This window comes from Trichomycterus rosablanca, chromosome 2 (assembly GCF_030014385.1).
Source record: "Trichomycterus rosablanca isolate fTriRos1 chromosome 2, fTriRos1.hap1, whole genome shotgun sequence".
In the NCBI taxonomy this organism is placed as follows: Eukaryota; Metazoa; Chordata; class Actinopteri; order Siluriformes; family Trichomycteridae; genus Trichomycterus; species Trichomycterus rosablanca.
The window spans coordinates 44,278,824-44,290,134 of NC_085989.1; the positions used below are offsets into that span (position 1 = coordinate 44,278,824).

The following is an 11,311-nucleotide window of genomic DNA, read 5'->3' on the forward strand; positions in this document are numbered from 1 at the left end:
GCAAATTAGGGAGGGTTGTGCAAAACATCCACACAAAGGGATGGAAATTTTTAGAAACTCTGATTAGCTAAGCCTTACTGGCATTTAACTTAAACAATGCTGTAATGTATATTATGAAGTGGGATGTACACTGAGCTCCAATTGTCTAAAGTAGTTTGAGGGTATAAATTCAACAAGCATTGTCAAGCTTTGCATCTTCAAAGCTCTACAGCTTGAAGTCTAGTTGCCAAGAAGTTTTTAATGAGGGATGCAATAAATAAGAGAAGATCTTGTTATCAAAAGTGATTTGAGGGATTAAGCAGTCAGATAGTTAGATTTCCTCTATTTTCTCTTAATCATCTTTTCTTGCCATCTATTTTATCTGACAACCAAAAAAGCAGAACAGCTGATGGAGACGTTGCAAAGATGGTCATTCAATGAGAAAAGTAAAAAGTAAGCTCTTTGCTGTTTGCAGAGAGGGAAGGGGGGCTGTGCTCAGTAAGGAAAACATATGGGGAGCTGGAGACAGCAAGTACCATATTTACTAACTAATTTTACTCTACTCTTTTACTGCAATATTAGAACACACACACATGCACAATAAGGACAACACAATGGGGAAAAAAAGTATAAGATTGAATACACCTTCTACTTACTCACAGTGTTTGAAAAGCTTGCACATATTGTCCTGATGCTCCTTCCCTTTACCACCTAGAACCACACAACAAAAACAGGGAGAGAAAAATCAGGGCACTTGGTCGAGGAACCAGACAAAAAAAGTAGTCTTTACTTTTGCAAGGCATATTGACAATGTTTTAAACAGGGTTATGGTGCTTCCTTTTTAGTTTAGTCAACAGGTTGGCAATATTGAAGAGAGGATGTGAACTAGGGATGGGCAATATATCGAGATTTTATAATATATCGATATATTTTCATACGCGATATAAGATAAGACAATATCGCGTATATCGATATAGATGTTACATTCCAGTTAGATCCGACAGTTCGACTTTCTCTTCTCCCAGTTTGTCTCTGCACATGTTCACCTGCCCCGCCCCTCTCCCTCACTGAACACAACTCGCCCCTCCCCCACCACGTGAGTCGCCCGCAGGGTATGTTCTAAACAGCTCTAGTGACTACAGAGCTCCGTCTAAAAATGATATTTTCGTTGTTGATCTCTTTGAATCAATAACACTTGCATTGATGTAGATTTGAAAATGACAATACTGAATATAACATTTCAAGAACAAAACTGTTTGATGTTTATATGAGATTTGATCTGGTCTGGGTGCAGAGTTTTATATCGGGCGCAGAACGCTGAGACGAGCGAGCGAGCGAGCGCAGCTACTATGGGGAGCGAGATGCGGGTTTTACCCCGAAAAAATAATAATGAAAACACACACAAGAAAAGCAAAAGAGAACTTAATATTTTCACAGTGATTGGGAGGAAAAGTGTTTCATTCGCGGGACGACGACAGAGAGCGGCACAATGTGGAGAGAGGCTTCAGTACGTGTCACAGAAACGTCCATTTAAATCGTAGCTTTTAAAAAATCTTACTTAACTGATCATTTGTATAAACATGGGACAGAGTTCATGATTTGTTCTAAAACAAAAGTAGTGATCAGTACAAACGGGATCAGTACAAACGGGACATTATTTGAAGATGGGACTGTTAATGATTTCCTAAAAAAAAATGCTACAGAAGTCATAATTTGTAAAAATAAAAAAATAAAAATTGTGTGATTTTGATCAAAATGCTACAAATGTGCTCATTCATACAAAACCGTCAGGAACAATATTTACAAAAATATCAGAGATGAGATCGCGCTGACTTTCAAATATTGAAACTGATTGAGATGAACAGAAATAATGTTACATGTTTAAATATGTCTGTGTTTCCTGCCATGGTAAATCATTGTTAATAATTATTGCAAGAAATAATTAACATGTGATCAGACAGTCTCTTCACATATAAATATTTATTATTATTATTATTATTAATCATAATATTATCATTAAAGGTGAACCGTGCAACTTTGGTATTCAGGAAGTTTGTATCCTACAAGTAGCCCTTTGGCTTACTCAGCACCCTTAAAGTAGCCCTCTGTTTCAAAAAGGTTGGTGACCCCTGATTTAATATATGCCAATAGTTTATTTTTGAGGAATTTCTCATGTTCATCTACAGCTGAATGTTAATAAAAGTGCCTGTATAACATTTGGAACATGTACTTTGTCTCAGAAGTGTCTTTTTGTTATTACTGTATGGGATGAAAAAATATCGAGATATATATCGTATATCGCCGTTCAGCTAAAATATATCGAGATATTATTTTTTATCCATATCGCCCAGCCCTAATGTGTCTTCCAAACCCAAGAGCTAAACCAAAAGGCCAAATTCACAATTGTTGATTTAGAGACACATTTGCCCTAAAGTCCCTAAAGTGGTTTAATGTTGGATGTTCCAAAAAGGCAATGACCCAAATTTCAGTAATCAAATCTGTTTTTGTCATGGCTAAATAAGTGTAAAATAAAACTTTTGAAATTACCTTTATCCCAAAACAACAATATGTGGAGTGTAAAAAGTCAAAGAAAATCAGAAAACCAGTATAATTGTACAATTTCTGTCAGGTATACCAGAACTGTGTTGAAAGCTTAGTGATGGGTATCAAAATCATCATGTAACATATAGCAACATAACCTAATATAAGATGTGCTGTACATATATTTTAACCCTGCAAATTGTCTTCCAATGTTCTAAATGCCAAACATGTAATAATAGCAATTATTGGCTATGTCTGATGAGAAAGAGAGGAGAATATCAAGCTCTGCAATGGATTGGTGCCCTGTCCAGAGTATTCCTGCCTTGCACCCTGTGCTTCCAGGACCTGCCGTGACCCTAACCAGGATGAGTTAATGACATTAATTAGAGAGTCCAAAAGCACTAATAAACAAGCAAGGCAACATTGACAAGGAACAACTCCTTAAACATTTTTCATGTTCATATTTGAAAGATATTTTAAAAGATTAAGCTTCAGCTAAATCAATAAGAGTAACATTTCAGTCACTGTCTAGAGAGAAAAGAACCCAAATTTGTAAGACAAATATAACTAAGTATGTAACCAGCAGAATAAAGTAGTGAGTTCAGTACACTGTAAAAAATGATTTTGGAGGGTTGTAGAAAAAACTCATACAAATTGTTTAAAATGTACTTATGTTTATTAGTCAGCATGTAAAAGTAAATAACAACGGGTAAATCTTACCCATACTACCTATTTGTTAAAAGTAACAACAACAACCTTAAAAAATTTAATAAACTTTACTCAAAAACTGTTGGTTCTGCACCGCATTGTGCACATGCACACGACCCGGGAAGTTACGAGCTTCTTTTTCCCCTCACATCTCTGTCAGACTGTGGTGTTAGATGTAAGGTTGGTATTTACCATATTTTCTGTTTATTGCATAATGTATTTAAGGTTTATCACAAGATATGTAGTCGGCTGTGCAAGACAAGAATTTAAACTAATTGATGTGATGTATTGATGTATATACATTCAGCTCAGGTTTTAAGTGGAAGCAATGCACCATCTTCACTGTTAAAGTGAAATGAGTAAAACTAGTGAGAACTTTGGAGAATATAATTAATTCCACAATAACGTTTTGGTTTTGTCTTTTAAATGTTTTATAGATAATGCTTCAATTAAGTTTCTGTACCTAATTAGACATAATTAGCATAAGCGCTGCATAATTTTAAAAACATCTCATGTTAACCATATTCATTGGGTAGCGACCCGCTGCTGTGGACTAGAAGGGGGCGGAGCTTACCCAGAAGGACTTGCGGCAGTGATATCCAGATCTACCGTGACCGGGCTGCTCAGCGTTGGGAATGGTGCAGCTATGCTGAGCAATACATTGATATGATTGAATGTGGTATCCCCATGACTCAATAAAAGTGTTTTCATCTGTTTCTTTGACACAGATGCAACAATAATCTGTGTTTAGTATATTTATAAGAGTTTGAGTTGTTCAGTAAACTATGCATTAAGTACAGAGGGTCTTTTGTGCTTGTTTTCTTTGTTTTAAGACATGATTAATTCTACAATATAAATACTGAATATTATGTAGACAGTAATTTTAGCTAAAGCTAAGCTTTCCTGAATGAGTAATGGCTAGTTATATAGATTAGTTAATAGATATAATTATTAAATAGATTAATATTATCTACTGGCAATTGAAGAATAAATGTTACACACTTTTTTAAAGTAATTATTTGTGTAATAAAATGTTTTAAGTAGGTTTTACCTACTTTCATTTAGTATTTCAGAGATGTTCAATTTGAGTAAAATCTACCCAAACAAACTGGGTGCAAATTGTTACCTCAATTTTTTTGAGTAGATCCTATAGGTGGTTTTTTACAGTGTAGTGAGTTAATGGCTAATGGAGCATCTGAACACTGTTCAATGCAGATCTAATCGATGCAGACACCACTGACCAATCGCAACCGAGCAGCAGCAGCTCCAGTGGCATGGCATCGACATCCTTCAATCAAGCGGATTCAGCCTACACAGCAGCAGGATCATTCACTGCATCTGTTCATCATAACAGCACAGTCGTGATGACTAGAACTGGTGCTGACAAAAACAACCCCGGCGAGTGCTATTAAATTGGTTTTGAATTACATTTAGATTGTTTTTAACGAAAATTACATGCTGTGTATAGATTCTTTTAATAATATTATGCATATATGTTTCTTAGATGACAATCAACTTCTTGTTACCTGTGGAGATAAAGAAGGCATGCTGCATAAAAACAAGCTACTCAAAGGTACAGTTATGTATTAAACTTTTTCTTTACAATTATTAAATCCTGACAAATAAGAATTCTAATAATTTTTAATAGATATGATACATTTAAATAAATATAATTGCCATTTTTACTCATTATTCTACATTTAATCATCCATAATGACAGTGAAAATATGTTTTTTGAAAAATTGTTAATAAATCAAAAATGTAATTTTTTATTATTTTTTTACAAAGTATTTAGTCCCATTATTAAATACTTTGTAAAATCGCTTTTGGAAGAAATTACAACTGCAAATGTTCCTTGATACAAACTTTGCACACCAGCTTTAAGCAGTTTACCCCATTATTCATAGCCAATCCTTTAAAGCTCTATCAAATGAAAAAAAATGTATGAGAACTGCCATGTTCAGGTCTCACCACAGATGTTTAAGTCTGAACTTTGAAGTCTGAAGTCTGAGATTTTCTTTTAGTGGTTAGAGCTTTGGGCTACTAATTGAAAAGTTGTGCCTCTAAAAGCACCCAAATAGAATGATGCTGCCATCACTATGGTTCACTACGAAGAGGGTATTAGCCAGGTGATGTGCGTTGCCTGCATAAAACTGGGCTGTCATATGCCTTTTACTTAACAGTGGTTTCCATCTTGCCACTCTGCCATCAAGGCCTGATTTATACTGATTTATAAAGAGCTGCAGAAATGGTTGTTCAACCAATAGGTTTTCCCATCTCTGTACAGAACTTCCTTAATTTCTAACTCCCTTGCCAAGGCCCTTCTTGCCCGAATACTTAGTTTGTCTAGATGGCCAACTTGTGCCAAACTAGATGGAAGTTGTGCCAAACTTCTTTCATTTCTAAACTGTCTGAATATTTTCTAAATCCACTCTATATTATAAAAGAAATTCCATGTTATACATTAAAGTGACTCAGATGTATGTTTTTATTGAAAAAAAATATGTTTAGTCTAAGAAAAAGAACAGAACTTATTAAAACCTCAAGATTGCCATTACATAACTGATCATTGCCGAGCATCCTTAAGGTATTTGAAGTTGTGTTTTTTTCACCATCTATTTGTCGAATTATTTTGAACTTTGAACAGTTTCTTGATTGGCTATGTGACAATCTACTACACTGCTGGAATAATTATTCTTTTGATTAATTAAAATGGACTTTGATTTTGGTCTTACAGGAGTCAAGTGTATTAAGTGTAAGTCAAATGGCCGTTGGTACACCCCAAATAGTTTTGAGAGGCTTTCAGGAAGAAGAAACAGCAAGAACTGGAAAACCAGCATTCGCCACAATAACATAACACTGAAAGAGCTTATAGAGGTAAATGTTTGATGTCACTATGGATGCCATATATAAAATTTTGAATAAAATATGCACTATATGGCCAAGGCTTGGATGTTGCCATGGATTGCTGTTAGCCCTGGATTGCTGCCCTGTCCACTGTATTCCTGCCTTGCACCCAGTGTTTTTCAGTGAAATACCTGACCAGGAGAAAGTTATTAATAAAAATAAAAAAGAAGACTGATATAAAAGATTATATGCCCAACAGTACAGTGGGGTCAAAAAGTATTTAGTCAGCCACTGATTGTGCAAGTTCTCCTACTTGAGAGGAGAGAGGTCTGCAATTTTCATCATAGGTACACTTCAACTATGAGAGACAAAATGAGAAAAAAAAATCCAGGAAATCACATTGTAGGATTTTTAAAGAATTTATTTGTAAAATATGGTGGAAAATAAGTATTTGGTCAATAACAAAAGTTAAACTCAACTACTTTGTAACATAACCTTTGTTGGCAATGACAGAGGTCAAACGTTTCCTGTAAGTCTTCACCACCAGGTTTGCACACACTGTAGCTGGTATTTTGGCCCATTCCTCCATGCAGATCTCCTCTAGAGCAGTGATGTTTTAGGGCTGTCGCTGGGCAACATGGACTTTCAACTCCCTCCACAAATTGTCTATGGGGTTGAGGTCTGGAGACTGGCTATGCCACTCCAGGACCTTGAAATGCTTTTTACGGAGCCACTCCTTCGTTGCCCGAGCGGTGTGTTTGGGATCATTGTCATGCTGGAAGACCCAGCCACGTTCCATCTTCAATGCTCTCACTGATGGAAGGAGGTTTTGGCTTAAAATCTCACAATACATGGCCCCGTTCATTCTTCCCTTAACACGGATCAGTCGTCCTGTCCCCTTTGCAGAAAAACAGCCCCAAAGCATGATGTTTCCACCCCCATGCTTCACAGTAGGTATGGTGTTCTTGGGATGCAACTCAGCATTCTTCTTCCTCCAAACATGACGAGTTGAGTTTTTACCAAAAAGTTCCATTTTGGTTTAATCTGACCACATGATATTCTCCCAATCCTCTTCTGGATCATCCATATGCTCTCTGGCAAACTTCAGACGGGCCTGGACATGTACTGGCTTAAGCAGGGGGACATGCCTGGCACTGCAGGATTTTAGTCCCTCTCGGCGTAGTGTGTATACTGATGGTAGCCTTTGTTACTTTGGTCCCAGCTCTCTGCAGGTCATTCATCAGGTCCCTCCGTGTAGTTCTGGGATTTTTGCTCACAGTTCTCATGATCATTTTGACCCCATGGGATGAGAGCTTGCGTGGGGCCCCAGATCGAGGGAGATTATCAATGGTCTTGTATGTCTTCCATTTTCTTACAATTGCTCCCACAGTTGATTTATTCACACCAACCTGCTTGCCTATTGTAGATTCACTCTTCCCAGCCTGGTGCAGGTCTACAATTTTCTTCCTGGTGTCCTTCGACAGCTCTTTGGTCTTGGCCATGGTTGAGTTTGGAGTCTGACTGTTTGAGGCTGTGGACAGGTGTCTTTTGTACAGATAACGAGGTCAAACAGGTGCCATTAATACAGGTAACGAGTGGAGGACAGAAGAGCTTCTTAAAGAAGAAGTTACAGGTCTGTGAGAACCAGAAATCTTGCTTGTTTGTGGGTGACCAAATACTTATTTTCCACCATAATTTACAAATAAATTCTTTAAAAATCCTACAATGTGATTTCCTGCATTTTTTTTTTCTCATTTTGTCTCTCATAGTTGAAGTGTACCTATGATGAAAATTACAGACCTCTCTCATCTTTCTAAGTAGGAGAACTTGCACAATCAGTGGCTGACTAAATACTTCTTGGCCCCACTGTATGTGGGCATCCTGCCTAATTGTTGAGTGTAGTCGTTTTATCTCCAATTTGGAAATTTTGCTCCCAACAAAAAGCTGGAACAGAGGCATGTTTACCACAGGGTCAAATCATCTGATTCTTTTAATTACACTTTTTAATATTTTTGAATTTCATCCATTCCTGCTTAATACAAGCCTTGAGCTGCTCAGTAATCTGTGGGCGTCCCTGTTTTTATGATGTAATACATTTTCAATAAGAATGAGAGGCAGAATTAGGCCTAGCAGTGTCCTGCTGAAATAGACATAGAGTTTCTGGGAAAAGACATTGTCTTGATGGCAGCATATGTCTCTCCAAAACACGCTCACTCTGTTAATTGAAAGTCCATACTTTATTCTGTAGTAAAGGAGGGTTGATTTACATACAGAATGGAGGGTAAATTGTCTTTAATCTTCTGGTACTAGTCTCTGGTGCCTCTTTCCCATAAAGAGATTGTAAAAGAAGTTATCCCTTGAGATGAAGGAACAGAGTTCTTCTGAGCTGTGACACTCGTGGCTTTTGAGGTCATACTGTACATGGGAAATGGCATAGGTGCAGGGTTGTAAAACTCTGAGATTAAACAGACCCTAAGCATGAAGGGGTCCATTGAATGCATGAAGGCCTCAGGACAACATAGACAGATGAAGAGAAAATGTTAAAGAATAATTCATGGAATAGTCCTTTTAGCAGCTTTCCGCTCCACCAGTAAATGCATCCGCATCAATGATACCTTTAGATATATGCAGATGACCTGATTCACACACATTCAGCAGCAGTTTTCATCTTTGGCCTTTACACACAGAGATTTCCCCTGACTCCCTTAATCTTATGATTTTATCAACTGTAGATGGTAAAAGACCTAAATTCTTTGCAATCTTGCACTGAGAAACATTGTCTTTGACCTGAATGACATTTCTCTCACAAAGTTTGACACAAAGTGGTGAATCACGACCCATTCTTGCCTGCACAGTCTATGATGGATGCTTCTTTTATACTATATCTTGATATAGGCAGCTAAACAAAAAATCCCTAAAATTAAAATGAGGTTTTTATTTTTATTTACTTACTCTTTGCCTTACTCAAGATTAATTTTATGTATTTATTTCTTTTTATTTTAAACTGCTAAAATCATTTTTATAGCATAATAAAATAGTTGTACACTAATTACAGTTTCTGCTAAAACTGTGTTTTTTTAAGCAAGGCACCATATAAAAAAACCTTTGTTTTCAGATGTTTACTTTTGTTAATTGTGAGTATTATAGTACATTACATTTCTTTTTGTAGAGTGGCCATCTGCAGTGTGCACCCATGATGCAACGTACAGTCCAAAAGGTGATGCATCTATTTAACTTTTTGTCCTTTTTATTTGTCATTTTGTTTATTAGAATAATATTTGTTTGTTTTGTCTTTGCAGCTACAGAAAGTGACTGTAAACTTTCTGTTGTAGAAAAAAAATATATAATTATGATAGACTTCTTACAAACAACTTTTAATCGTGTAGTGTTTTGTATTAATATGTTTTAGCAACAGAAATGATAAAAACTGCCTAAATGTGTATAAATTGAGGTTTTAATAAAGGTGATTTAACAATACTGGTTATGTAGAAATACAAACAAAAAGCTCACTTATCGCAGGACAACCCGTACTGACTTTCTTTGCCCGATCTTTGTTTGCCACATACATGCACATACATATTGCAAACTAAAATGTTTTTTTTTTAACTGTGAGTAATAAAACCTTTTTCTCCTTTTTATATGGGTGACCATCTGCAGCGTCGCACAAAGAATAACACAGTTCAGAGGGTATTGTTCACCTTTTTACTGTTTATCTTAATTCACAGTGTTTTCTTTATAATGCTTCTGTTCAGTAAGACAATATTCTGTTTTCATTCTTGCAAAAGCCAAAAGTGATGTCAGTTTTACTTCTGAAAATCAATATACTTGCACATAATGCTAGTTGCTTTAACTATATTTTTACACCTATTACATACTCGACTATTTTAATATTTCAAAAAATCTATAATTAAGAGTGCTAATTTTGTGTCAAACAAATGCTTGTCGTGCTTCTATTTAGCATTTTTCTCAAATGTAATTTGCAAATGTAATGCGAAAGTGAAACTGACCATGTAAATTCATCAGGACTTCTTTAGGACATTCCTTTTTTCTTTTTCAGATGCTCAGACAACTGCAATCTATTGATCAGAAGCTTGTTGAAGTTAATAAATTTGCAGCCATTGCTCACCTATTATATTAATGTCTGTGCCTGTGCCATATTGTGCCATACTAAGAAATGTTAAAAAAAAATTCAGCTGTTCATTCAATGTAATGCTGATTATATGATTTGGTGTATAAAATCTTTTTTACTAGTAGTCATAGACCAATAGTTTGTGTGTTTTTATTTTTCTTCTTACTATTATTATTATTATTATTATTATTATTATTATTATTATTGTAAAACAGACCATGGTAACTGTGGAATGTGTATTCAATCAATTAGTTCATGGGGTGGTAGTGGGTTGATAAAAAAAAATAGGAATGTACTTATTGCATTTTCAAGTTGTGAATGTATTAAAAATGGTCTCCCCTTTCATTTTTTCCTTTCATAAGGATGACCAACAGCAGCGTTCACATACAATCCGTAGCAGCCTTCAGAAGGTGATATATGCATGTTAATATTTAAATCTTTACATTTTTTTGTTTCTTCTTTTTAGTTGATTTTGCTCAGTAAACAAAATTGTTTCTTTCATTGCAGACTCAGAATGTGACTGTCAACATTCAGTTGTGAAGGATCAGCACAAACAAAATGAAAAGGGATATAATATTTTACTCAATACTAGTGACCTGGTTAAAATAGGTTGGATGTGTTGTATATATGGAAATAAAATGTTTAAAAATAATTTATTTATTCAATTATTAATAAGTTTTGACAAATATGCATGTTTAGACTTCTTCATTATCATTATTCATATTAGCAATTAGTTACTAATAATATGGTATCAGTTTTCGGGAACGGTAGCTCAGTGGTTAAGGTACTGGACTAATTAGCAGAAGGTTGCTGGTTTAAGCTCCACAAATCAGCAAGTTACCACTGTTGGGCCTGAGTGAGGCCCTTAACCCTCAACTGCTTGCATTGTATTGTACAATTGTGAGTTGCATTAGACAAAAGCATCTGTTGTAAATGTAATCTTTTTGTACTTACTATGTTAATCAGTTTTAACATATAGAGGATATGGAAGTATCATTGAAAATCTTTCAAGCCATTTTTCTCTAACACCAATTAACAATGAAAATGGTCAGTATACATATCTGAATTAAAATAAAAAAACCATCTGACATTAGCAGTGATCTTTCT

The 11,311-nt window shown here is 35.5% G+C and overlaps 1 protein-coding gene across 1 annotated transcript; it reads left to right on the top strand.

Annotated features, from left to right (window-relative positions):
• Positions 1-4,737: 4,737 nt before the first annotated feature.
• On the top strand, positions 4,738-10,828 carry LOC134309226 (nuclear body protein SP140-like protein). The gene is made up of 6 exons (XM_062990870.1): positions 4,738-4,801; positions 5,966-6,105; positions 9,245-9,292; positions 9,733-9,762; positions 10,567-10,614; positions 10,712-10,828. Exons 1-6 carry the CDS (start codon positions 4,774-4,776, stop codon positions 10,742-10,744), a joined length of 327 nt encoding a protein of 108 aa, XP_062846940.1. The 5' UTR covers positions 4,738-4,773; the 3' UTR covers positions 10,745-10,828.
• The last annotated feature ends 483 nt before the right edge of the window (positions 10,829-11,311 follow it).